Source organism: Ascaphus truei, chromosome 16, assembly GCF_040206685.1.
Source record: "Ascaphus truei isolate aAscTru1 chromosome 16, aAscTru1.hap1, whole genome shotgun sequence".
Taxonomy (NCBI): Eukaryota; Metazoa; Chordata; class Amphibia; order Anura; family Ascaphidae; genus Ascaphus; species Ascaphus truei.
In genome coordinates, this window is record NC_134498.1 from 33,102,438 (window position 1) to 33,129,660 (window position 27,223).

General features: G+C 51.2%; 2 protein-coding genes across 2 annotated transcripts; one reads left to right on the plus strand and one right to left on the minus strand.

Moving 5' to 3' along the window:
* Positions 1–968: 968 nt before the first annotated feature.
* On the plus strand, positions 969–5,266 carry GLA (galactosidase alpha). Its single transcript, XM_075573057.1, is given in 11 exon segments — positions 969–1,171; positions 1,174–1,199; positions 1,672–1,708; positions 1,711–1,749; positions 1,752–1,787; positions 1,790–1,846; positions 3,139–3,230; positions 3,373–3,534; positions 3,880–4,077; positions 4,361–4,400; positions 4,403–5,266. Coding segments are annotated over 11 exon segments (1,092 nt in total). The 5' UTR covers positions 969–978; the 3' UTR covers positions 4,615–5,266.
* A 7,821-nt stretch (positions 5,267–13,087) lies between these two features.
* On the minus strand, positions 13,088–17,317 carry RPL36A (ribosomal protein L36a). The gene is made up of 5 exons (XM_075573059.1): positions 17,240–17,317; positions 15,467–15,572; positions 15,134–15,201; positions 13,578–13,700; positions 13,088–13,157 (listed from the first exon to the last, which is right to left on the minus strand). Exons 1-5 carry the CDS (start codon positions 17,240–17,242, stop codon positions 13,137–13,139), a joined length of 321 nt encoding a protein of 106 aa, XP_075429174.1. The 5' UTR covers positions 17,243–17,317; the 3' UTR covers positions 13,088–13,136.
* Positions 17,318–27,223: the final 9,906 nt, after the last annotated feature.

A 27,223-nucleotide genomic window follows, 5' to 3' on the forward strand; every position in this document is an offset into this window, starting at 1 on the left:
CCCAGAACCAATACATTTATACACATTTGGATATTGAAGCAAGGCAAAACACATTACTGGACCTCAGTCCAGTTAATCCCTTGCTTCCCAGGTGAGAGTAGAGGGTGGCCAAATGGGGGTGTAACCCCTTTAATCCCGGGCAAATCCTCTCTATCGTCACAGTAATAACATGAGGAAGTGGGTCAGATGCATGAGGGGTAGGTAATAACACGGGAAGTGGGTCAGATGCATGAGTGGGTGGTAATAACACGGGGAAGTGGGTCAGATGCATGAGGGGGTGTAATAACATGGGAAGTGGGTCAGATGCATGAGGAGGGGGTAATAACACGGGGAAGTGGGTCAGATGCATGAGGGGGTGGTAATAACACGGGGAAGTGGGTCAGATGCATGAGGGGGGTGTTAATAACACGGGGAAGTGGGTCAGATGCATGAGGGGGGTGGTAATAACACGGGGAAGTGGATCAGATGCATGAGGGGGTGGTAATAACACGGGGAAGTGGATCAGATGCATGAGGGGGTGGTAATAACACAGGGAAGTGGTCAGATGCATGAGGGGGGTGGTAATAACACGGGGAAGTGAGTCAGATGCATGAGGGGGGGTGATAACACGGGGAAGTGGGTCAGATGCATGAGGGGGGTGTTAATAACACGGGGAAGTGGGTCAGATGCATGAGGGGGGTGGTAATAACACGGGGAAGTGGGTCAGATGCATGAGGGGGGTGGTAATAACACGGGGAAGTGGATCAGATGCATGAGGGGGTGGTTAACACGGGGAAGTGGATCAGATGCATGAGGGGGTGGTAATAACACAGGGAAGTGGGTCAGATGCATGAGGGGTGGTAATAACACGGGAAGTGAGTCAGATGCATGAGGGGGGGTGATAACACGGGACGTGGGAGAGATACAGATACATGGCTGGGGGGGGGGAGTGGGTCAGAGACATGGGGGGGGTGTTCGTAACCCGGGAAAGTGGGTCAGATGCATGGGGGGGTAATAACATGGCTGGGTACCACCCCCACCCGCAGTGAGCGTCTGTTCATGGAGATGGCGGACGTGATGGTGTCTCAAGGGTGGCTGCACGCTGGGTATCAGTACCTGTGTATAGATGACTGCTGGTTGGCTCCAGAGCGGGATGTGGAGAACAGACTGCAGGCTGATCCTGTCAGGTTCCCTGGGGCATCAAGAAGCTTGCAGACTACGTGAGTTACCCCGAGGGGCAACTGCAGACTGTGAGCTGCTCTGGGAACTAAGCACATAGATTTACCTCCAGTGGGGAGGAGGGGGGAGCAACTGGTAAAAACTAACCACAGGGAGGCAACTAGAGATGGAACTACCTGGGGAGGGCAACTAGAGACTGAGTCCAGGTTAGGGCATATAGAGACTGCTAATTACAGTACCCTAGGGGGGGGGGCAACTATAGACTGAGAACTTCCCCCAGTAGGGAGGTGGGGGGAGCAACTGATAAACTAGCAACTGGTATGCAATTAGCCACTGAGAACTACCCCAGGGAATGGGGGCAACTGGAGACTAAGAACAATATTGGATTAGGCATTAAGAGACTGAAACTACCCATGGGCAGATGAAAGATGCTAGGATCTCGATACCCCTCCCCTTGGGGCAATTATTGCCCACTTCCCCTCTGTGTGTCCGGTGCTTGATGTTATTCCCCAGGTCCACGCCCGTGGCCTGCTGCTGGGTATATATCAGGATGTGGGAAGAAGACGTGTGCAGGATACCCTGGGAGTCAGGGCATTATGAGCTGGATGCTCAGACCTTCGCTGACTGGGGGTGGATCTGCTCAAATTCGACGGCTGCAACTTTGGAACCCTGGACCTTCTGGAGGAGGGTGAGGAAGGGGCAGTGCCAGGGACCCTCACACACACACACACACACACACACACACACACACACACACACACACACACACACACACACACACACACACACACACACACACCAGTAGTGCCAGGGACACACACACACTGGCAGTGCCAGCATGCCCCTCTCTCGCATGCACAGTGGCAATGCCAGCCTCCTCCACACACACACACACACACACACGGTGTCAGATTCCTGCACACACACACGCGCGGTGTCAGATTCCTGCACACACACACACGCGGTGTCAGATTCCTGCACACACACACGCGCGGTGTCAGATTCCTGCACACACACACGCGCGGTGTCAGATTCCTGCACACACACACGCGCGGTGTCAGATTCCTGCACACACACACGTGGTGTCAGATTCCTGCACACACACACACGCGGTGTCAGATTCCTGCACACACACACACACGCGCGGTGTCAGATTCCTGCACACACACACGTGGTGTCAGATTCCTGCACACACACACACGCGGTGTCAGATTCCTGCACACACACACACGCGGTGTCAGATTCCTGCACACACACACACACCCGCGGTGTCAGATTCCTGCACACACACACACGCGGTGTCAGATTTCTGCACACACACGCGGTGTCAGATTCCTGCACACACACACACGCGGTGTCAGATTCCTGCACACACACACACACCCGCGGTGTCAGATTCCTGCACACACACACACGCGGTGTCAGATTCCTGCACACACACACACGCGGTGTCAGATTCCTGCACACACACGCGGTGTCAGATTTCTGCACACACACGCGGTGTCAGATTCCTGCACACACACGCGGTGTCAGATTCCTGCACACACACACACCCGCGGTGTCAGATTCCTGCACACACACACACGCGGTGTCAGATTCCTGCACACACACACACACGCGGTGTCAGATTCCTGCACACACACGCGGTGTCAGATTCCTGCACACACACGTGGTGTCAGATTCCTGCACACACAGCGGCAGTGCCAGCCTCCCCCCTCTTACACGCACAGCGGCAGTGTCGACCTCCTCCACACACGCACATTGACAGTGCCAGCCTCCTTTGCGCACACACAGTGCCAGCCTCCCCCTCCTATACACATGCAGTGCCAGCCTCACCCACACACGCCAACCTCCCTCCCCCTCACACACAGCGGCAGCCTAACCACACACACACAATGGCAGTGCCTACCCTCTCCCACCCCATATTTCCCTTGCACGCCTCCCCCTTCCTAGTCCTAGAGGTGGTATCTTCCGCTGCAGGTTACCGCCGCATGTCTATGGCATTGAATCGCACAGGGAGAAGCATTGTGTTCTCGTGTGAGTGGCCCCTGTACACCCGGCCTTACGTGAAGGTGAGTGAGGGATACTATCCCTGTGCCACCCTGCAGGGCGAGGGACAGACTCGGTGTCCCATAGCTTCCCTCTGTCTGTGTCGGGGAAGCCCCTCTGTACCTGTGTATATCACCCCCTCTAACTCTCTCCCTTACCACCCAGGTGAATTACACAGAGGTTGCTGAATATTGTAACTCGTGGAGGAATTTTAATGACATCTCGGACTCGTGGGAGAGCGTGACTTCCATGATGGACCAAACAGCGGCCTCCCAGGACGTGCTGGCACCCGCGGCTGGCCCGGGGGGTTGGAATGACCCAGACATGGTGAAGCATGGCCTGGGCTCCCCTCGTGTTCCTCACCCGCTCCCCTCGTGTTGCTCACCCGCTCCCCTCGTGTTGCTCACCCGCTCCCCTCGTGTTGCTCACCCGCTCCCCTCGTGTTGCTCACCCGCTCCCCTCGTGTTGCTCACCCGCTCCCTCGTGTTGCTCACCCGCTCCCCTCGTGTTGCTCACCCGCTCCCCTCGTGTTGCTCACCCGCTCCCCTCGTGTTGCTCACCCGCTCCCCTCGTGTGCTCACCGCTCCCCTCGTGTTGCTCACCCGCTCCCCTCGTGTTGCTCACCCGCTCCCCTCGTGTTGCTCACCCGCTCCCCTCGTGTTTCCCTCCCAGTTGGTGATAGGTAACTTCGGGCTGAGCTGGGATCAACAGGTCACACAGATGTCCCTCTGGTGCATAATGGCCGCCCCTCTGCTCATGTCTAATGACCTGCGAGACATCAGAGCGGAGTCCAAAGCCCTGCTCCAGAACTCTGAGGTCATCTTCATCAACCAGGACCCATTGGGAGCACAAGGCTACCAGCTGCTCAAGGTAGCGGCCGGGAGGAGGGTGGGAGTGTGCCAGGGGGGCAGAGAACTTAATTAATCATGCAGGGGGGGGGGGGGGAGGAAGAAGAAAGGAGACAGACTCCATGTCCTATGGCTCCCCTGTGTCACATTACGGGGAAGGGACAGAATCCATATTCCTTAAGTCCTCTTGTGTCACCCTGCAGGGGGATAGACTCTATAACCCCCTCAGTTACTGTCACTGTGAGGACAGATTCCATGTCACAGATCCTGTCACTTTGCTGACCTCACTCCTGTCCTATTTGCAGTTTGACAACTTTGAATTGTGGGTGAAGCCTCTCTTTGGGGGGTCCTAGCAGTGGCTGTGACAAGTCGCCAGCAGCAGGGTGGTCCACGGCGGTACCTGCTGCCTCTGTCCATGCTGGGGAAGGGCGTGTGTAGAGCTGGCTGCTACGTGACGTGCCTGCTGCCCACGCGGGAGGAGTACGGAGTCCTGAACTCCACCAGCACGCTGCTACTGCGGGTCAACCCCACGGGTACTGTGCTGCTGAGGATCGACTGAGGGGACCGATGTCTCCTCCCTGCCCCGGCTATGATGGGGGGAGGAGGAGGGCGCTCCCATCAACACCACCACATCTGTGGAAAGACTATGTCACCAGAAAGAATGTCACTTGTGGAAGGAAATACTGTGGCACAATGAGTTGGGAACTGGTGTTACTGTCACAGGGGACTCTGTCCCCCGAGAAAACGGCCTTGTCACTTATGAAATGTGTCGCTCCATAGCAGGGAGACACCCTGAGCGGAAGATAGGCTGTCCCTGGGGACATCGCATCAATGTGTGAGACTGTCACACAGGCAAGGGGGCCATTTTCAGTGACTCTTGAATAGGGGACATGCTGTGACAGATCTGTCACTTAAAACCGTACGCCTAGTGAGCAACCCTCGTTAGCCTCCCCTGTCTATAATGCCATTTCCCCCCGTTGTGCCAGAGTATCCCACAGAACAGCGGGATTTATTAAACAAAGCAGCCCCACTCTAAATCAATCAATTTCCTTTTACGAATACTTCCTGAGCCCGGTAACAAATCACCTGGAGTGCCTTATTTCGGTGAAGCATCGAAATATCATTTATTTTTAAATGAACGATTAATAGATGCCACCTTTCTCTGCATTATATATATTTTTTAAATCATGAAATAAATTTTGAAGAGTGTTGTAGGTCTGAGTGCTTTCTTGCAGGCACGTTTTTGGAAGGTTTGTTTGTAAAGCGCCAACATATTCCGCGGTGCGGTACAATGCGGGTACAGAGATTATGTAATTATCAAAACACAGTTGCATGCAAATAAGGACAAACCAGCCCAAAAGAGGTAATGAGGGCCCTGCACGTGGGATCCGAGTCTAGAGAGAACGAGGGACAATGTTGCCACAAAAGGTAAAGTGGCTGCTGGTGTATACATCAGGTTGGAGTATGGTCCAGCCCAGCGTTTCCCAAATGGGGTTCCGCCGACAGACAGGCCGCCTGCACGGAGCAGCAATTTCTAAGTCAGGCATTAGGTGGCGCTGTGCTACACAGCTTGTGTGTGTGTGACATGGGCAGAGAGAGGGAGGGAGGGGCAGAGAGAGGGAGGGAGGGAGGGGCAGAGAGAGGGAGGGAGGGGCAGAGAGAGGGAGGGAGGGGCAGAGAGGGAGGGAGGGGCAGAGAGGGAGGGAGGGAGGGGCAGAGAGAGGGAGGGAGGGGCAGAGAGAGGGAGGGAGGGGCAGAGAGAGGGAGGGAGGGGCAGAGAGAGGGAGGGAGGGGCAGAGAGAGGGAGGGAGGGGCAGAGAGGGAGGGAGGGGCAGAGAGGGAGGGAGGGGCAGAGGGAGGGAGGGAGGGGCAGAGAGGGAGGGAGGGGCAGAGAGAGGGAGGGAGGGGCAGAGAGAGGGAGGGAGGGGCAGAGAGAGGGAGGGAGGGGCAGAGAGAGGGAGGGGCAGAGAGGGAGGGAGGGGCAGAGGGAGGGAGGGGCGGAGGGAGGGAGGGAGGGAGGGGGGGGTGAAAGGGGAAACATGGGCAGGGGGGGTGAAAGGGAAACATGGGCAGAGGGGGGGGTGAAAGGGAAACATGGGCAGAGGGGGGGGGGTGAAAGGGAAACATGGGCAGGGGGGGGTGAAAGGGAAACATGGGCAGAGGGGGGGGGTGAAAGGGAAACATGGGCAGAGGGGGGGGTGAAAGGGAAACATGGGCAGAGGGGGGGAGGTGAAAGGGAAACATGGGCAGAGGGGGGGGTGAAAGGGAAACATGGGCAGGGGGGGGTGAAAGGGAAACATGGGCAGAGGGGGGGGGGTGAAAGGGAAACATGGGCAGAGGGGGGATGAAAGGGAAACATGGGCAGAGGGGGGAGGTGAAAGGGAAACATGGGCAGAGGGGGGGAGGTGAAAGGGAGACATGGGCAGAGGGGGGGAGGTGAAAGGGAGACATGGGCAGAGGGGGGGTGAAAGGGAAACATGGGCAGAGGGGGGGTGAAAGGGAAACATGGCCAGAGGGGGGGAGGTGAAAGGGAAACATGGGCAGAGGGGGGGGGTGAAAGGGAAACATGGGCAGAGGGGGGGGAGGTGAAAGGGAAACATGGGCAGAGGGGGGGGGGGGAAAGGGAAACATGGGCAGAGGGGGGGGGGGTGAAAGGGAAACATGGGCAGAGGGGGGGAGGTGAAAGGGAAACATGGGCAGAGGGGGGGAGGTGAAAGGGAGACATGGGCAGAGGGGGGGGAGGTGAAAGGGAAACATGGGCAGAGGGGGGGTGAAAGGGAAACATGGGCAGAGGGGGGGGGGTGAAAGGGAAACATGGCCAGAGGGGGGAGGTGAAAGGGAAACATGGGCAGAGGGGGGGGGGTGAAAGGGAAACATGGGCAGAGGGGGGGGAGGTGAAAGGGAAACATGGGCAGAGGGGGGGGAGGTGAAAGGGAAACATGGGCAGAGGGGGGGGGGGTGAAAGGGAAACATGGGCAGAGGGGGGGGAGGTGAAAGGGAATTATGGGCAGAGGGGGGGAGGTGAAAGGGAAACATGGGCAGAGGGGGGGGTGAAAGGGAAACATGGGCAGAGGGGGGGGTGAAAGGGAAACATGGGCAGAGGGGGGGGTGAAAGGGAATTATGGGCAGGGGGGGGGAGGTGAAAGGGAAACATGGGCAGATGGGGGGGGGTGAAAGGGAAACATGGGCAGAGGGGGGGGGGTGAAAGGGAAACATGGGCAGAGGGGGGGAGGTGAAAGGGAAACATGGGCAGGGGGGAGGTGAAAGAGAAACATGGGCAGAGGGGGGGGAGGTGAAAGAGAAACATGGGCAGAGAGGGGGGGTGAAAGGGAAACATGGGCAGAGGGGGGGGGGTGAAAGGGAAACATGGGCAGAGGGGGGAGGTGAAAGGGAAACATGGGCAGAGGGGGGGAGGTGAAAGAGAAACATGGGCAGAGGGGGGGGGAGGTGAAAGAGAAACATGGGCAGAGAGGGGGGGGTGAAAGGGAAACATGGGCAGAGGGGGGGGTGAAAGGGAAACATGGGCAGGGGGGGAGGTGAAAGGGAAACATGGGCAGAGGGGGGAGGTGAAAGAGAAACATGGGCAGAGGGGGGGGTGAAAGAGAAACATGGGCAGAGGGGGGGAGGTGAAAGGGAAACATGGGCAGAGGGGGGGGGGGTGAAAGGGAAACATGGGCAGAGGGGGGGGGGGTGAAAGGGAAACATGGGCAGAGGGGGGGAGGTGAAAGGGAAACATGGGCAGAGGGGGGGGAGGTGAAAGGGAAACATGGGCAGAGGGGGGGGAGGTGAAAGGGAAACATGGGCAGAGGGGGGGAGGTGAAAGGGAAACATGGGCAGAGGGGGGGAGGTGAAAGGGAAACATGGGCAGAGGGGGGAGGTGAAAGGGAAACATGGGCAGAGGGGGGGGGGGTGAAAGGGAGACTTGGGCAGAGGGGGGAGGTGAAAGGGAAACGGGCAGAGGGGGGAGGTGAAAGGGAAACATGGGCAGAGGGGGGAGGTGAAAGGGAAACATGGGCAGAGGGGGGGAGGTGAAAGGGAAACATGGGCAGAGGGGGGAGGTGAAAGGGAAACATGGGCAGAGGGGGGAGGTGAAAGAGAAACATGGGCAGAGGGGGGGGGGGTGAAAGGGAAACATGGGGGTGTGACATTGGGGGCAGAGGGAGACACACTGGGGGAAGGTGAGAGACACTGGAGGGAAGGGAGAGAGAGACACATTGGGGGAGGAAGTGACAGTGGCTGTAGGGAGAGACACTGGGGGGAGGGAGAGACACTGGGGGGGGTGGAGCGGTGTGGGTCTTTTAATAATGTATTGGGGCGGTGGGGGTCTTTTAAAAATGCATTGGAAAAAAATAAAATAAGAAAAAAAAATGTATTGGGCGGTGGGGGTCTATTAAAAATGTATTGGGGCGGTGGGGGTCTATTAAAAATGTATTGGGGCGGTGGGGGTCTATTAAAAATGTATTGGGGCGGTGGTGGTCTATTAAAAATGTATTGGGGCGGTGGGGGTCTTTTAAAAATGTATTGGGGCGGTGGGGGTCTTTTAAAAATGTATTGGGGCGGTGGGGGTCTTTTAAAAATGTATTGGGGCGGTGGGGGTCTATTAAAAATGTATTGGGGCCGTGGGGGTCTTTTAAAAATGTATTGGGGCGGTGGGGGTCTTTTAAAAATGTATTGGGGCGGTGGGGGTCTTTTAAAAATGATCTTGAACCAAGAAAATATTTAAGGGGTTCCATTCTGTTTTACAAAATATAAAAGGGTTCCACGACTAAATGTAATTGGGAAACACTGGTCTAGCCCGTCACCTGATCCCATTAAGGTTTGAGGGTGGGGGTATTAGGGGGTGTTACATAGCATGGAGATTGGTCCAGCCGCACTGCTGCTCCCCATGGGGTTGGAGGGGGGAGTTGGCTGTTAGGCTTCCATGAAAAGGCAACTTTTCAGAGGTTTTTTTTTTTACATGTCTGATGGAGTAAAGGGTCAGTCTCACGTAGGAGAAAAGTGACCTAATGACCGTTACGTGTTTAATAGATTAAAGGGCCAGTCCCACGTAGGAGTAAAATATGCCTCACGATGGGTATGGTCCAGCTGACAGCAGATCCTATTAAGGTTTGGGTGTTGGCATGGAGATTGGTCCATCTGCACAGCTGGTCCCATTGGGGTTGGAAGGGGGGGAAGAGTTGGATGTTAGGGGTGTGCCAGATGGGATTCCTTGAAAAGGTGAGGTTTTCAGGGTGTTTTTAAATGTCTGAAAGCTGGGGGAAGAGTTTGATGCTGCGTGTTGGGGAATTCCAGAGAGAGGGGGCAGCACGTGAGAAGTCTTGTGGGCAGGAGTTAGAGGTGATGAGGCAGGAGGTGGATGTCGTGGGCAGAACGGAGGGGCAGCACTAAAGATGTGGGGTGAGGTTTTTTTTTAAACTTGTATTTTATGGAAGGTTTTATAAAAGGGGATTTGTCATATAGAAATAAAGACGGGGATATATGGAGGCAGGGTTTCACACGCAATATTCAAATGAACATTCACATGATGCTGGTGTATATAACAAAAATGCCTTTTAATGTAGTATCTCACCCCTGCTAGACTATCTCCCTTCTGTACGAGGATGTGGATAGTGTGACTTCAGTCACATGTGGAGAATGTGTGGGGGCAGAGATTCAGAGATTAGATAACACTATAACAGACTTGTCTTAGGCTAAGGTCCCGTTGCACGCGTCCGCACGGCTGGCTTGCTTGCCGGCGGCGCGTGCAACTCGCTGTACCGCGATCTGCGGTCTACAGGAAACTTTTGTCGGAGCGGGGGGGGGGGGGGGGGGGCGTGGCCAAACGGGTCGGGGCTCCACTTGTACCATTACCCTGCCAGGACGGTCCTAAACACCGGATCAGCTCCGGTCAAACATCCGCTGCCCCTCCGCTCATGGGCTGCACTTGGGGCTTTTTTGTTCATTGTCTTTTGTTTAATTCCCTCACTCCCCTCTCTCATCCCCCCCCCCCACCCCACAATGTTGCTGGAAACAGCCGCCCTTGAAAAAAACCCCAAACAAAAGCAGCTCCTGGGTGTGTGCAGCGGGGGGAACGGCTCCCGCTGCCGTTGGATGGATCGGGGGTTGCTATGGAATTAGATTAAAGGATGAATAGACACTTTGGCGTGTCAGAACTGCAGCTACTATTACAGGGCTGTGAGCTGCACAGTCAGGGACTGAGCTGTGGGACTCAGGAGGCTGGCTTGCCATTGGTTGAAGGGAGCCAGTCTATGATTGGCCCCTTCGCGTACCATGTGACGCGTTGCCGCAAGAGAACACCATTCTCTCGTGTCTCCTGCTGGCTGCCGCGTCACAGTATGTCGCAAGTTGCAAGTGAGGAGGGACTGGGACCGGATCGTGAGTTCAAACCGCAATGGTAATTTGAGCTTACGCCGCCGCCCGCGCCACCGGGCGCAGCGGGTCCCAGCCCTGAGATCCCTGGGTTTCTCTAGAGTACTGTACATAAAAATATCACCTGTGAGCACATTGACATGAACAGACCAATTCAAGGGGTACGAAAACATGTTAGTAAACCAATAACCCATACCTCCATAGCTAAACTGTGCAGCCAGCGGGATTGCAAATTAAAGAGGTTTGATAAATTTATCAAATGGAGAAATTAACGAGTTTGTTAAATGACTTGTGTGAAATGTCAAAAATCCCGGGAACCATGTATAAATGACATTAACAATGCCAGATTCCCCCCCCCCCCCCCGTCTCACATCCTTATTTAAGTTCACATTTTGCCAGATTCCTGCCCATGTGAATCTCATCTCAGGCTCTCTAATCTAAGGGCACACAAACTCGGGAGCGGAGAACTGCCAGACGGGAGCAGCCGAGGAGTTGGACAAAAAGTCTGGCGACAGGGGAGCACGCCACAGCGGTGCAACCCAGAAGTCTTCACCGACTCCCAGTGTCTGCCGCTGCTAGAGTGCAGGGCCTCCTCGTCCGCCCGACTCCTCTGCCAGTTCTCTGTCCTCTTCTCCCGCCCCCTTGCTCAGCCGAAACCAGGTGGGCATTGTTAAGGAGGGGTGAGAGGGGATGGAGGGTAGAGGAGATGAGGATGCATTAGAATACATTTTAAGTATTATCTTATACTACAGAATTTTTTCCCCCAACGTTTGTCATGTTTTGCCGTTTTAAAAATGTTGAAATATGCAAGTATTTTTACGTATTTATATTGTATACCGATTAATAACAGGGATCCCCCCCCCCCAAGTGATTTGGATTAGATCAGACAGGGGGGCCCCCGACTAATATCAGATTAAATGGGGTGGGGGACTCTACGTAAAGTTTGCACACCCCTACGTTAATTCAATATTGTTAAACTATGTGAATGCAACCCTTATTTTTCTACATCTGTGCAAGGTCTGAGGAACCCATTTTATTATATTTACTATTGTACAATCTGTTCCCTGAATTTCTAGGACACTGGTCTAACCTCACCCACCATCCCCTATACTGAAAAATTCAATGATAAAGTACTTTGCAGGTATTGCACAACATTAAGATAAATGACTGACAATGTGTCCACCAATCGACTCAATGGGATGCTAGGTCTCCCGACTCAATGGGATGCTAGGTCTCCCGACTCAATGGGATGCTAGGTCTCCCGACTCAATGGGATGCTAGGTCTCCCGACTCAATGGGATGCTAGGTCTCCCGACTCAATGGGATGCTAGGTCTCCCGACTCAATGGGATGCTAGGTCTCCCGACTCAATGGGATGCTAGGTCTCCCGACTCAATGGGATGCTAGGTCTCCCGACTCAATGGGATGCTAGGTCTCCTTTTCCCCTCATCCTAGGACTGCTTTACTAACCCAAACCCTTAATATCACCCAAAATACAAATAAACTCATCCCTGTTGACATTGCTGTGGTGGTAAACCAGATCCGGTGGGTGAAGGGCCTGGAAAAGTTTCCTTTCAAGGCTTTCTTAGCAGGTCCCAGGGGGCAGTTCCAGCATGGCATCAACATTGTGATAGAACTCGTTGCTCAACAAGCATTTGACAATCAATACATGTTCTGGGTATGAAAGCATTACTCAACCTCCCTGTAAGGCACTCCACCCCTATTAAAAGTAATGGATATCTTATAACTGCGATTCCCAACAGTGGGATCGGGAGGCATTTCCAACATGATCATCCCCAAAATATCTGTACTAAAGGGCTCCAGGCAGTATAGCAGGTTCCTGAGGCCATGGGACCTGCATCCTTAGTAAGGCCCCAATCCGCACCATAGCATGGATGGTATACCTGCTACAGCAGCAGCATCCAAAGCCACTCCCCACAATGCTTTGCATACACCAGCAGCAGAAAGATATTGTTGGGCAGCACTGGAACTAGCTGCCCTTGTGACCGCTATACACCCACCAAGGTGCAGTTTGGGGGGCTTGCCAAGTGTGTTCCCACACAAGCTCAGGACATTATACTGCCTGGGATCAGTCACAGTTCTGTTATTAGGACTGATCAGTAGAAAGAATAGTGATTTTGTATCCTGCCTTTTCTTCAAACCTAAAAATCCAATGAACTAGGGGTTCCCAAGAAATGATTGGAAACTGAACACCAAAGTCTTATTGATATAGTGGGGTGAATGTACAGGATACCAAAGCCCATCTTCATTATGATGAACCATCTTGTATAAGAGTATTGGGAATGCATAGGGCGTTTGTGCATTTTCTGTAAATAAAGCCTAAGTGTTAAATTTCTTACCAACAGATGTTTTACAGGTTCTGAAAAATTATCCTGATAATTTGACTAATCCATCCCATACTCTACCCTCCCCCCCATATCTCAGTAATCCCCAGTCACCCTCCAAGAAGTGTGAGTATTTCCCCCTTAAAGAGAGCACCATGATTTATTCTGTGGTGTCAGGATGTAGGGGAAAAAAAAAGTTTAAAATCCTTTTAGGCAGGTAGCCAGAGCCCCACAGAAGCAGTTTGAGGTCTCGTAGCGGTTATTGTGGGGTGTGTGGCGGATTGCACACTAAGCAGCACAAACTCAGTGACACGTCTGGTGCGGGGAACAATTTTATTACAATGTGAAGCAGGAGAAACTGCTCCATGTTAGAACTGGATGACCTGGCCCTGAAAGAGAAGGGGGGAAAAAGTGTTAATGGGTGAGACTGCAGGGGCTCAAATCCTACTGTTTAACGGGGTCAAAGACAACAGTGCCAGTGTCCTAAAATCTCAACATTAGCAAAATGTCACCCTGCAGGGAGAGGGAGACTAGTCCCTTCTGTGACCTCCCCCTGGCACTGCTCCCATCCCTTGTGTATGGAGGGTCTCCCTCCTGGCACTGCACCACTCCTGTGTATAAGAGGGCCGTCACCTCCACAACCCCCCCAGCACTGCTCCCAGTGTGCGTGTGTATATATAGGAGTGTCTCCCTCCTGGCACTGCTCCCCACCCGTGTATATAAGAGGGTCTCCCCTTGCATACAGGACCGCTGCGCCCCCCCCCGTGTAGGAGGGTCTCCCCATGGCACTGCTCCTCCCCGCTACGTACCTTTCTCTTCTTGTCCCCTCCCAGCTCGAAGTGTTTGCACCTCTTGATCGCCAGCATCCTCTTGGACCTGCAGTTTGAGTCCACACACTCCAACCTCAGCACAATCTTCTTGGTGGTCTTCGCCTGTGAGGGGGGGCGGAAGAGAAACGAGGCACAGCGTTAAAAGGGGCCCCAAATCCAAGGGTTGGGAGCGGACACAATCCGGAAAGTGGATGGGGGACCAGGGATACCAGGTCAGAAACTGAATTTGCCAGCAGATAAGCACTTGGCCCACCATGTCCATCCAGTCTCCTATCTGCTGTAAAACCCCAGCCAAGGATCAGACAAGGTCTTCAGATTTAGGCTGCGTCCAGGGTCAGCGCTTAGGCGCGCTGCTGCTCGGCAGTGAGCCCTTGCAGCCGCAATGAGTGGCTTTAGCAGGGGCTCACACACACGCCTCCGCAAGCGTGCAGAAGTGTAGGAATTAGAAAATTTTTAGATTTTCGCCCAATGAGGGCGAACCAGCTCCGCGACGTCACGACCCCCCCTCCACCCGCTTTCCCTTCGCCTCAGCGCACCTTCGTCCGGCTTCACCCTGGACGCAGCCTTAGACTTTACCCCCATGTCTATCCCAAGTCCGTTTGAACCCCCTTCCTGTATTAGCCCCTGCCACCTCTGCTGGGAGGCTATTCCATGGATCCACCACCCTTTCCGTGAAGCACTTCCTCACATTTCCCCTTAGCCTGCTGCCCTCCAGCTTCAGAGAATGACCTATTGTTCATTTAGCTCTCTGTAATATGCTTCCCTCCAGTACCTGTGCTGAAGCAGGGATATTCTGAAAACCTGGTGGTGGAGGTTCTTGAGGACCGGGAGTTGGGAACAATTGCACTGAGCTGCACATTTTACGTTTTAGTCTTTCCTGAAGTCTTATGCAGTAGACCAGGGGAGGCCAACTCCAGTCCTCAAGGACCACTAACGCAGGTAACCTGCTGAAGCGGGGATATCCTTAAAACCCGACCTGTTGGTGGCCCTTGAAGACGGAGTTGGCTACCCCTGCTATAAACATAATAGCATGTTCTTGTATAGCGCTGCTAGTTTTACCTAGCGCTTTACAGAGACATTTTGCAAACAGTCCCTGTCCATAGAGCTTACAACCTATGTTTTTGGTGCCTGAGGCACAGGGAGATAAAGTGACTTGCCCAAGATCACAAGGAGCTGACACCGGGAATTGAACCAGGCTCCCCTCAGTGCCAGAGTCAGTGTCGTTACTCACTGAGCTGCTCCTTCAGCCCATTTTAGTAGAGATTGGGGTGACGCGGTAGATAGGTCAGTGGTTAGGGGTTTTGGGATCAAATGCAACCTCCTGCTGCCCACCTTATACCAGGAGACACTGCACGTGGCAGGGAAGGTGTGGCCGAGCACTCTTATTGCCAATCCTGCGTATGTTGTCTGGCGGACTGCAGGTTGTAACCTGATTAGCTTCCTAAAACTGGTCTAGCTGTGCTAAAAGCAAAGACCTGGACCCTTTGCTTTCTCTGGAAATGAATAACGGATGGGAGAGGGGGCGTAGGACTCACCTTCTTCCTGAAGATGGGCTTGGTCTGTCCCCCGTAGCCGCTCTGCTTACGGTCATAACGTCTCTTGCCTGAGGGAAAGAGCAGAGAAAGTCAAAACTGCATCAGCCCCCAAAAGAGCATCACACCTCCCGTCCCAAAAGTTACCCCTCACACCTTGAGCATATGTGCCCCCTCCCCACCACCCGAAAGTGCATCACCCTCCAACCTGCCGTGAAAGAATGCCCCTCTTCCCCCACCAAGTTACTTCTCCCACCAAGTTACTTCTCCCCAAAAGAGGGTTGCCACAACCACTCCCCCACAAAAGCTTTGCCCCTCCACCCAGCGGGTACTTACCCTGAGCGTACAGGGAGTCCTTGCCCTTCTTGTACTGGGTCACTTTGTGGGGTTGATGTTTCCCACACTTCTTGCAGTAAGTCCGACGGGTCTTCGGGACGTTGACCTGAGGTAGACGGAAGAGGTGGTCAGGACAGGAGACCGGTGTCCCAAATACAGGGGGTACCCCACAAATATCACAGGGACACGACACATGTAGCACCTAGTCAGTCATCCTCCACCAGGAAGCGGACAAACGGTCAGCTCCTCAGCCAAGGAGCCTCCTGTTTAAACCTGAGATGAGCCCAATTCGATTGTCAGCTCAGTTGGTCCTGTGCTTGGACTCAGTTTATATACCGCCATGTAGAACATGTAGTCATATACACAAAGGGGGGCCAACTCCAGTATTCAAGGGCCACCAACAGGTCAGATTTTAAGGATATCCCTGCTTTGGTACAGGTGGCTTAGTGAACGACAGCCACCCGTTCTGAAGCAGGGATATCCTTAATGGGCCACCAACAGGTAAGGTTTTAAGACTGGAGTTAGCCACACCTGATATACACGCTAGATTGTCAGCATTCCCTTCCACCTAGATAACAGAAGCCTATATACAGCACTGTGTACACTGCAGGTCAGGATCTGTCTGCATTATCCTTATACACCCTGGCATGTACACACTAGAGAAGTGATTCCGAACAAGGGGCTCAGCACAACTAATGTAATGGTGGATTCCAGGCAGTATAGCAGGTTCCTGAGCATGTCTGTGGCCGAGCCCCCAAACAGCACCTTAGCCTGGGTGGTATAGCTGTCAATTACAACAGGAGCTTCCAAAGTCGCTCCCCACAAGCTTTGCACACACAGCAGCAAGGCATTGCATTTGGATGCTCCTGCAGCGAGTGACAGCTATAACCCCCACGCTGTCTGCACACCGAAGTGCAGTTTGGGTCCTTAGGCGTGTTCCCCTCGAGCTCAGGACACTATACTGCTCGAGATCGACCAGAGGTTTATTAGCAATAAGATTAGGGTCTCGTGAAACATATTTTTCAGCGAGTACTGTGCAAATAAAAGGTTGGAAACCACTGCACTCTATAGACAGCTTGTCAGATCTAGAGGCCTTGCATCCCATGGCATAGTATAGTCACAACTCTACAACAAATGGGAACTAATATACACACTAGTGTCAGCTCAGGATAAGCTTACATGTCAGCTGCACACCACACCGTGTCTCCCACTACACATTACGGTATATATAGAGGGAGGTCTGCAACTCCCTAGTGTATGTCTGTATTTATATAGCGCCAAAAGTGTACTCAGCACATCACAAAGAATACAGTACAGGGAATTATAATACAATAAGCACAGCAAAATCAGATAATAGGAAAGGAAATCCCTGTCCCGAAGAGCTTACAATCTAAGTGGTATGATGGGAGACAGAGATAGCAGGTGAGGGAATCTTATCCTATATACACAGGTGTCTATCATTCTATAAATATACAGCTTCAACTCCGCAATCCTCTAAAAACCAGTGTCAACTCTGCTGCCCCTCATGTTACCCGTCACTCCTCCCCCCCTCCAGATCCCCAGAGTAATGTGTTAGGGTCAAATGTCTCTCCCCCTCCCCCAGGCAGCAATAATATCCCGGGGTATCACTCCAGCACCTCGCCCATACCGCCCCCGCAGTGTAGCAGAGGGTCCAGGGGAAGGGTATCAGGGGCTTTGTGCCTGAGGGGAGCCCCGGGGAGGGAGGATGGCAATGGATTGGACCGAGCGGTAAGAGACCACAAACGAGCTCACCATCTTGTCGGCTGCAGCGGAGCGAAGAGAAAGCGGAAGTCGGAAACGGAAGTATAAGGAAAACTTTCTGGCACCATAGAGAGGAGGGGGAGAGAGCGGCAACCAGCAGGGCTGCAGCACATCACTTGGGAGGACTCAATGCAGAGTAGTGGAAATGGCGTGTACTACAGACTACAGATCTGGTTAATAGTTAATGGAGCAATCGTGTGCAGTTAACCCATTAAACACGTCCCTGTCACTAGGTCACTTTGCCCCTACGTGGGACTGACCCTTTAACCCATTAAACACGTCCCTGTTATTAGGTCACTTTGCTCCTACGTGGGACTGACCCTTTAACCCAGGTGTGCGCAAAGTTTTGACCCTGTGCCCCCCCTCTTGCCTTCATAAAGCGTCAAATGATGCCAGTGGTCACGTGACTTCACATGACCCCACGGCGTAATTTGACGCCGCATCGCCACAGCAACGCGTCTTCTGAGCCAAGGTAGGATAGAGAACAGAGGCTTCGCGCTGTCCCCAGCATTTCATTTAAATGCCTTGGGGAAGTGCGCGGGGCCTCTGTACGCGCTGCGCCCCCAAGTTTGCGCACCCCTTCCACGTCCATAGGGGTCTCAGGTCTCCCAGACTTTGGGGATGCAGTTCCCAGAAAAGCACTTTCAAATCTCCCGCTCACCAGCTTCAGTCTCAGTATTTCCGGCAAAGCTCCACGGAGATACCCAACAAACCAAAAGTCCCAGGGCCCAAAGCAAGTTTTACCCAAAACATGGTTTCTTTGGGCCAGATGAGCCGCATCAGATGAATCTGCAGGGGTCAAGACGGATAGGGGCAATGGCTGGGTTTAACCTTTAATATGCTAGCAATTTTGCCTCTACCGTCACAAGCACCACTGCAGACTGGAGGATCTACCACTACAGACTTCAGGGACCACCACTTTGTTATACAGTGACCAGGGCCGCCAATAGAAATCTTGGGGCTCAGGACAAATGAAAGGAGCAGGGCCCCCCTGATTAATCCCCTCATCTCCCCCGGCAATCCCCACATTTCACCCCTTCACCATTAATCCCCACATCTCACCCCCCCCCCCCCCCATTAATCCCCACAGCGTATTGTGTGCTCCTTAGGGGTGCGAGAAAGAGATATGGGGAGAGACAGGGGGAGAGGGTGGAGGAAGGGGAGGGGGAAGTGGGAGAGAGAGGGCGGGGGAAGAGAGCGAGGGAAAGGGGAGAAAGGAGGAGAGAGAGTGCAGGGGAAGAGAGAAGGAAATAGAGCGGAGAGAGGGGGAAGGAGAGAGAGAGGGGGAAGGGGAGAGAGAGAGGGGGAAGGGGAGAGAAGAGGGGGAAGGAGAGAGGGGGGAATTAGAGAGAGATGGGGAGGGAAGGAGAGGGGGGTGGAAGCAAGAGAGAGAGGTTGGAGGAGAGAGAGGGTGATAGTGTGAAGGTAATAAAGTATTATAAGAAACTATTCGTCCATTTTGTATGCATTCCGCCATATTGAATCTGCTATAACTGCAAGGCTTGGAAATAACGCAGTATGTTTTTATATAAGCTAATAAGTCTCTCTCTCTCTCTCTCTCTCTGAGGTGAATCGAAACTCAACCAGGAGCCTTTTTTGCTAACTCTCGGTTTCCTGTGAATTCAGCTGGTCTACAGAGAATCGAAACTGAAACTTATGGTTTACAGAGAATCGAAACTGAAACTTATTGTCTGCTATATATATTCTGTAATACATATACTCGGCACGTCAGTCTGAACTACGGAGCCTGAGGGAACTGATACATGACTCTGTGTCATTTATTGGGATCCGGGGTGCACCCAGGCTTGTGTTATACTAATTTGGCAATCCACATCTGAGCAGAGACCCTGACATGAGAAGGGAACCTCAACATTTGGCGTAGTCGGCAGGATCCTTGTGAAGGGACACCGGAACAATCCTGGACCCGTCTCTATCCACGGACGACCGTCCCCTGGCCGGACTGATTGAGGCCTGATCAACCTCTAAGGACAAGGTAAAATATATTCAGAATATATTTTCACCGAACTCCTGTCAGTCTGTTCAGGTTGGCGATCTCTTGGTTGACGGTAACATGATTGTTAATCTATACAAGACCATAGAGTCCGGTGGTTCCCGCCAAGGATTTATATAGTTTGCAAGGTCTTGTGACTGCCAGATGTGTGGTTTATGTTCATATGTCATAAGGGTTACGGAATAACGACATTATAAGTAGTTAGTGTGTAAGAGTGTGTAAGGATATCTATTGTTAGATAATAGGAGGATCGTCCATACAGGTGACGGTCCGGGGACGGTCTGCGCGCCTCCCCGTCTAGGTCAATTTATCGCTGAAGCTCAATAGTCCAGGTACCGCCGGTAATTGGCGCACATGTCCGAGGTTGTTTTTAAAATAGACAATGTTGTCGCAGTTTTTAAAGAAGGATTTGCCTTCTGGTGCACGGGATTCCGTAACTCTTGTGACAGAACGGGAGGGAAAGAAGTATACCAAGAAATGTAAATTGTTGTTTAAAGTATTGGATTTACCCACCACGGGAAGGTTGCAACCAAAAATGTTGAAAGATAGAATCCAGGCATGTAAAGGAATGTTGAAAGATGAAGGATTGTGGGAGAATGCAGAGAAATTTCTGAGTGTTGCTATAGATCTTCAGAAAGAAGGTTATGAAGAAGTAGAGTGTGGAGAGAGAAATAAGAAATGTTATTGTTCTGTGAAACCAGAAAATGTGACCCCTGGTTCGGTAGTGGCAGAAAAAGACCAAATGTTACAGGGAGATCCACCCCCATACCCGCAGACGACCGGTAGACCCCCTCCCTCAGCCCCTGTACCGGCCCCTTATTGGGTATGTTCTGTTTGCCAGTGTCAAAATCCCAAAACACGGGAAAATTGTTATTATTGTGGGGCCGCCCGACCGTCCATGTCCCCCGATATTAAAACTGGTGAGGCTCTTGTGTGCCCCTTAGTCACGCCCACTGGCCAGTATTTTAATCCCAAAGCCAAACCAGCCGACCCTGTTAAAATGTATCCCAGTATACCGCAAGATTGTCTGGTTCAGATGGATAATGGGGCCCCTGCTGAGGAAGATGCAACCTCCGCCGGGACCCCAGCTTATCAGGCACTACCATATTCTGACTCTTTTGTTACCTATGATGAACCCGAATCACTGTTTGAACGTATATTTAGCGGCCCAACCCGTCAAATTATTGTAAAAGTGATGCAGGCAGACATTACTAGCTTGTCGGTTGGCGCGATAGTTAATCCAGCAAATGGGAGGCTCCAACATAATGGGGGCCTTGCTAAATTAATTTGTGAGAAAGGGGGTGAGGCCATACAGCGTGACTCTAATATTTATATTCAGAAACATGGAGAGGTATCAGTCGGGGGTATAGCGGCCACCGGGCCCGGAGATTTACCCTGTAATTTAATCATCCATGCAGCAGGGCCAGTGTATAGGGACTATGCTCCAGAAAGAGCCAAACAACTCCTCCAAGCCGTTGTCCATACATCCCTAATCTATGCTTCCAGCCTCAATAGTGCGGCCATGCCCAGACGCACTATAGCGTTCCCTCCCATTTCTGGTGGTCTTTTCGGGTATCCCATAAAAGAATGTATCCAACATATAGTCCAAGCAGTACTCAGTACGATCAGAGAATCACCCCTCAATCTTGAAAGTATTCTGCTTGTTGCCAATGACTCTGTCAGGCCACTGCTTTTTCAAGCCGCCTGTGCTACCTCAGACACGGTCCGCTCTTTTCCTATTGTTAAAGCAGAACACGGAAATGCTCCTCCCGTCTCCCAACCGTGGAGTGAAGACGTTCCGGAAGGAGCAGTTAGGTACATCAAATTCACGCCCCAACAAAGCTCCACCCTCTTACAGCAACTCCCCGATCCGGAAGACAAGCCCATGCCCTTTTATAGAATGTTACGTCAGATTCAGCAGAACTACTCCGCAACATGGGCTGATTTAAAATCTCTCACCATGTTAAAAGCGGGAGACTCATTTTGGCCCCTTGTTGAGAAATCCCTCAATGATGCTAGGATAGTTGACACCACAGACTATAAATCTGGAGAAGACTTCCTAGAACAAATACAACTATGGGCCCAGGATAGACTCACAGAGCAGACTGAATCACTAAAGGATGTCACCCAAGAAGCTACTGAATCAGTCGAGAAATATCATACTAGACTACTCCAAATGTTTAGAGATATGGGGTTCTCCACCAGCAATAAATTACAAGCCAATCTGCTAGCAGCAGCATTTATGGATGGACTTACTCCCAAGCTACGGGCTGCGGTCCAAGAAGGGTGTCCCTGGATGACCTCATTAGGGTACACAGAAGCCCTCACAATAGCCAAAGCTTTCCAGAAGAAACAATCTTCCGTGAAGAAGACGATGGTAGCTACCCCAGAAGAAAAGGAGGATGATCGAACTGGTGTTTTGTATAGCGCCTCACCTCAAGTACCAATGCAGCCACCGCGCCAATTGTACCCACCAGCCCCTCAGTACCAGGAGTACCAGGATAATTGTACAACAACACCTCAGTACCAGGGAAACCAGGGATATCAGGATGGTCGTGCAGCAAATCAACAAAGGCCTAGAGGACCATGCTACCACTGTGGCCGTATCGGACATATCAAGAGGGACTGTAGAGATCGTGTGAGAGGAATCCCACCCGTACAACCATTACAGGCCCAGCAGCCACCTTCTTGGCGTAGTCAGCCACCTTCCAACTGGCCACAGTCCCAACAGCCGTTACAGCCCCAGCAAGCACAGATCCAACAAAGACTGCCGTCTCCAAGACCATATCCTCATGATACTTACCCTCCTCCGCAAGATCCACCCCCGCAATGAAGCCAGGCCCAACCCGTCTCCACCATGGCTGCCATATCCAAACACACCTACCCTAATGGTTCAGCTGTCACTCTACAAGTTGCTGGTGAACCAGTCTCCTTTATGGTGGACACGGGAGCGGCCAGATCCGTCATATCAGCCAAAGATCTACCCAGAGGAATAGACCTCTCCCCTGACTTTATGACTTGTATTGGAATCACAGGACAATCAGTCGAAACTCCTCTCACTGTACCAGTCCATGTAGGACCTTTCCCAGAAGTTATGTCCCGATTTTTAGTCTCTAGATCCTCTCCTGTTAATTTATTGGGAGCAGATTTACTATCCCATATGAGAGCCACCCTGCAATATGACGACTCAGGATTACGGGTACAATTGCATGATCCCAACTGCCCAGAAGAACAAGAAGCATCATGTTGTCTCCACGCTCTCCCAATACTTCTCCAGCAGATATTAACCATGAACCCTCCATCTCCTGTCCCACAGTGGGTGAAAGACAAGGTTTCTACCAGTGTGTGGTCCCAAGGCCCGGATGATATTGGTCGTCTGCCAGTCCCTCCTGTAAGGGTGGAACTTAAGCCTAACGTCATACCTCCAAGAGTACCACAATACCCACTGAAGTCTATAACAGAACAGAGTCTTCAACAGCAAATTGCGATGCTTGAAGAAAAAGGAGCCCTGATAAAATGTTCTTCACCTTGTAACACGCCTCTGTTTCCAGTCCAAAAGAAAACAGCAAAAGGAGAACCAGCAAAGTTCAGACTGGTTCAAGATCTCAGGGCAATCAATGCCGCCACCATTCTGGAAACTCCAGTTGTGCCTAACCCACATACTCTTCTTAGCCAAATCCCGCCTAACTGTGAGGCCTATACGGTCCTGGATTTGGCAAATGCCTTTTTCTCCGTGCCTCTTCACCCAGACTCTCAGTATCTTTTCACCTTCACCTTCAGAGGAACTCAGCGTACCTGGACTGTCATGCCACAAGGTGCCCAGAATAGCCCTAACCAGTTCACACAGGCCATGAAGTTCTGCCTTGAACCCTGGGTACAAGCCCATCCGGAAATCACGTTACTTCAATATGTGGATGATCTTCTTATATGTGCCCCTTCTGTTCCAGTGTGTGAACAGGCCTCAGTGTCCCTACTGGTCCATCTCGCATCCATCAACTCAAAGGTCTCGGAAGCCAAAGTACAGTGGTGTAGCCCGAAAGTGGTTTTTCTTGGTCACTGTGTATCTAAAGGCGAAAAACATCTCACTCCCGACCGTATCGAGACAGTCGCTGGATTAAAAATGCCCACAACTGTGCGCGGTCTACAACAGGTCTTGGGACTCATCACCTTTTGCCGCCAATGGATTCCTAATGCATCACAATATATGCAACCTCTGTATGAAGCTGTGAAAAATACAGAGCTACTCCATGACGCAGCCCACAGAACAGAATTACAAGAGTCCTTTCAAACGCTAAAAGATCTAGTTACGCGCGCCCCTGCATTGGGCATCCCAGACTATGACCAGTTTTTCACTCTTTTCGTGGATGAATATGATGGGTTCGCCGCCGGTGTCCTCGCACAACCACACGGTAACCGAATGAGACCTCTGGCTTACTACTCTGCTAAATTGGACTCAGTATCACAAGGGCACCCATCCTGCTTCAGAGCAGTACAAGCAACATTCGAAATTTTCAACAAGGCAGCGAACATTGTTCTGGGTCACCCTCTTGTTATCCAAGCACCGCATGACATCCATGCTATCCTGAACCTGTCTAGGCCGAAATACCTAACCATGCAACGTTTACTGAGGCTACAGTCTGCACTGCTAATACCGGACAATGTCACTCTGAAGAAATGTACAGTACTCAACCCTGCAACTTTGATTCCGGTGGAAGGGGGTATCCATGAGTCTGAAGACCATGACTGTATAATAGAACTACAGCGGCAAGGTACCCCATCCCGGGCTCAACAGACGCCTTTCGAAAACCCTGATCTATCCTTCTTTACTGATGGTTCCAGATTTGCTGATGAACATGGACGTTTCCATACCGGATACGCCGTCACCACAGTCGACCAAGTGATCCAAGCAGAAGCTCTCCCCAGCCATATATCGGCACAAGAAGCGGAGATAATTGCTGTCGAAAGAGCCTGTAACCTCACAGAAGGTCAAAAGGTCAACATTTACACAGACAGTGCCTATGCTTTTGGAGTCACTCATGATTTTGAAACCATTTGGGCTAATCGTGGATTCATCACAGCAAATGGAACGCCAGTCAAGCACGCAGATGCCATAAGAAGACTATTGGACTCTCTACAGCTACCCAAGGAAGTGGCAGTAGTAAAAATCAAAGCACATGGAAAGGTGAATACACCTGAGACACAGGGAAATTTCCTTGCGGACCAAGCAGCCAAGCAAGCTGCCCTTCAAGAAGATAAGACTCGAAAAAATCCACCGTCATCAGCGTTGCAGGAAGCCACAGTTGTTGCACCAGTAATTACAAGAAGTGCCAAGAAAAATCCTCCCATGGACGATATAGATCCTTACCAAGAACAGATGAAGAAGGAACAAGGAACAGTACCCAAAGAAGAAAAAAAGAGCTGGGAGAAGACAGGGGCAGCACAAGAAAAACAAACTGGACTATGGAAAATTAAAGACCAGATTTGTGTGCCTCGACACATGTACCATGCAATCGCCACCTGGGCACATGGACCTACTCACAGAGGACATAACCAAGCATTAGCAGTAATAAACAAATTGTACTTTGCACCTGGTATAAGAAGGATTTTGGTGGAACTGAATAAAGCTTGTGTCATCTGTCAAACCTGCAATCCAGGAAAAACTGAACCTACACCTCCAAAACATCTTGTGAAGCCAGACTTTCCCTTTCAGAGAATACAAATTGATCATATCCAGATGCCGAAGTCAGGACGATATGAGTATGCACTTGTGGTAGTGGATATGTTCTCAGGATGGCCCGAAGTCTACCCAGTACCCAATATGACAGCGAAAATCACTGCTAAGAAGCTAATCACTGAACTTTGTTGCAGATTTGGATTCCCTGAAGTAATAGAGAGCGACCAAGGACCAGCCTTCACCGCCAATATCTTCAAGGAAATATTGGAGGCCCTGGGCATGAAACAAGCCCTCCATACCCCATATCACCCCCAAAGTAGCGGGAAGGTTGAACGGATGAATCAGACCCTTAAAACAGCTCTACTAAAAATGACCCAAGAGAGTCAACTCCCCTGGCCCGACCTTCTACCTATAGTTTTGTTCCATGTTAGGACCACCCCACAGGTTAGATCTGGGTTGTCTCCCTTCGAAGTATTATTTGGAAATGCAGTCAGAATTAGGGATAATAAAGGGAATATAAATCTCACTGAAATGCATGATAGGCAGGTATATTATGTTATCAAATTAAGTGAAGAGTTATCTAACCTCCATTCTGCAGTGTCACTTTCTCTTCCAGATTCCAGCACGGATGACACAACCCATGAAATAAAGCCAGGTGATTGGGTGTATGTAAAGAAGCACGTGAGAAAACACGCACTGGATCCCAGATACACAGGCCCTCATCTGGTAACTCTAGTCACACCCACCTCAGTCAAGATTCAAGGAAAAACTACCTGGATACACGCATCTCATTGCAAGAGAACAGCGACACCTCTTTCGGAGAAAAAATGATTCTGTATATCCTTTGTTTGTTAGGTTTGGGGGAGGCACAAGAGATTGCTATCACCCAACATGAAGGGGCAGTCACGTTTTGGTATAATTCATCCAATACTCATGTAGCTACCTTCTCCTTCGATTACTGTAATATTGTCAGCTGTCCCTCAACCGATTGGCAGTGTAATATGTACCGAGACACTTCGAACTCTAGAGCCATATATATATGTATTACAGACAGTTATTGGGGACAGGAATGTGATTACTGGGGAGCAGTAGGATGGAACACGGGAACAGATTGGGGATACCAACCACAGAATGGCCTAGCACGAAAAGACCGAAATGGCAAGTCTCTAATCAGTCGAATGATCTTGCGAAAAACTGGTACATGTCTAGTCAGTGGTAAGACGGGTAAAATAATGAAACTCATATTAACTATAGAAAACCCGAGCCCCGGGGACGCTGGTGTATATGTTCTAGGAAATTGGATGAAAGGGGGTACAAGGGGAGCCTAAGGGAAGTTCAGAATTCAGGATATGTATAACTCTAAAGATTGGCAGATGTCCCAAAAAAAACCCAAGATAGAGAAAAATCCCGTGGCCCCCCCGGATTCAGACATTTCAAGGTATGGTAGCCACAGCAGATCCCTCTTTCCAAGACACACTGGCCATAGAAACAGGTTTTCCAGACACCAACCTTTGGTTGGAATGGATAAGATACACCACTCAAAAAAATAACAAAAGTAACTGCTATGTTTGTGCTGCAGCTAGGCCCCATCTCGGCACAGTGCCTTTAAACATACCCATCAATGCAGAAGAATGTTTCATTAGTCTATATACCAATACAAGTACCAATCACTCCCAGTGTGAAGATTGGAAACAAAAATATCCACTCACAACAAAAAACCCAAAACCAGGGGAAGGGATCACTGTATACAAGGGGAACTATACATGCTATGAGTCTCTAAAGGGCAACAGGTTTTTAGGTCATTTCTCCCAAGGATATTGTGACACTTTCTCTAATATTTCCAGTATTAAGTTACAGAATCAGGTCCAATCGTTAGGAGATATATACTGGATATGTGGGGATCTAAAATTAAGAACCAGACTTGAAGGTAACTGGACAGGTCAGTGTGCACTGACCAAAATTCTAATGCCAATGCATATAATCCCTGTTGGTACAGAAAAATCTAAGGTATTATCATCACCAATTAAAGTCAGTAAGCGAGAAGCCCCTGCAGGAAGTTTAGACCCACATGTATATATAGATGCCATCGGGGTACCGAGAGGAGTTCCTGATGAGTTTAAGGCCAGAGATCAGGTAAAAGCTGGGTTTGAGTCATTCTTTATGCCCCTAGTCACGGTTAATAAAAATGTAGATTGGATTAACTATATCTATTATAATCAACAAAGGTTTGTGAATTACACCCGTGATGCGCTACAAGGCCTGGCTGACCAACTTGGACCCACTTCCACTA

Bases quoted from the DNA above. Each gene is read 5' to 3' on its own strand.
- RPL36A (XM_075573059.1), bottom strand. The intron at 15,202-15,466 runs GTAAGTACCCGC...TCTTTCCCTCAG, and splicing joins GGACTCCCTGTACGCTCAGG to GCAAGAGACGTTATGACCGT. The intron at 13,701-15,133 runs GTGAGTCCTACG...CCCCCCTCACAG, and splicing joins AGCCCATCTTCAGGAAGAAG to GCGAAGACCACCAAGAAGAT.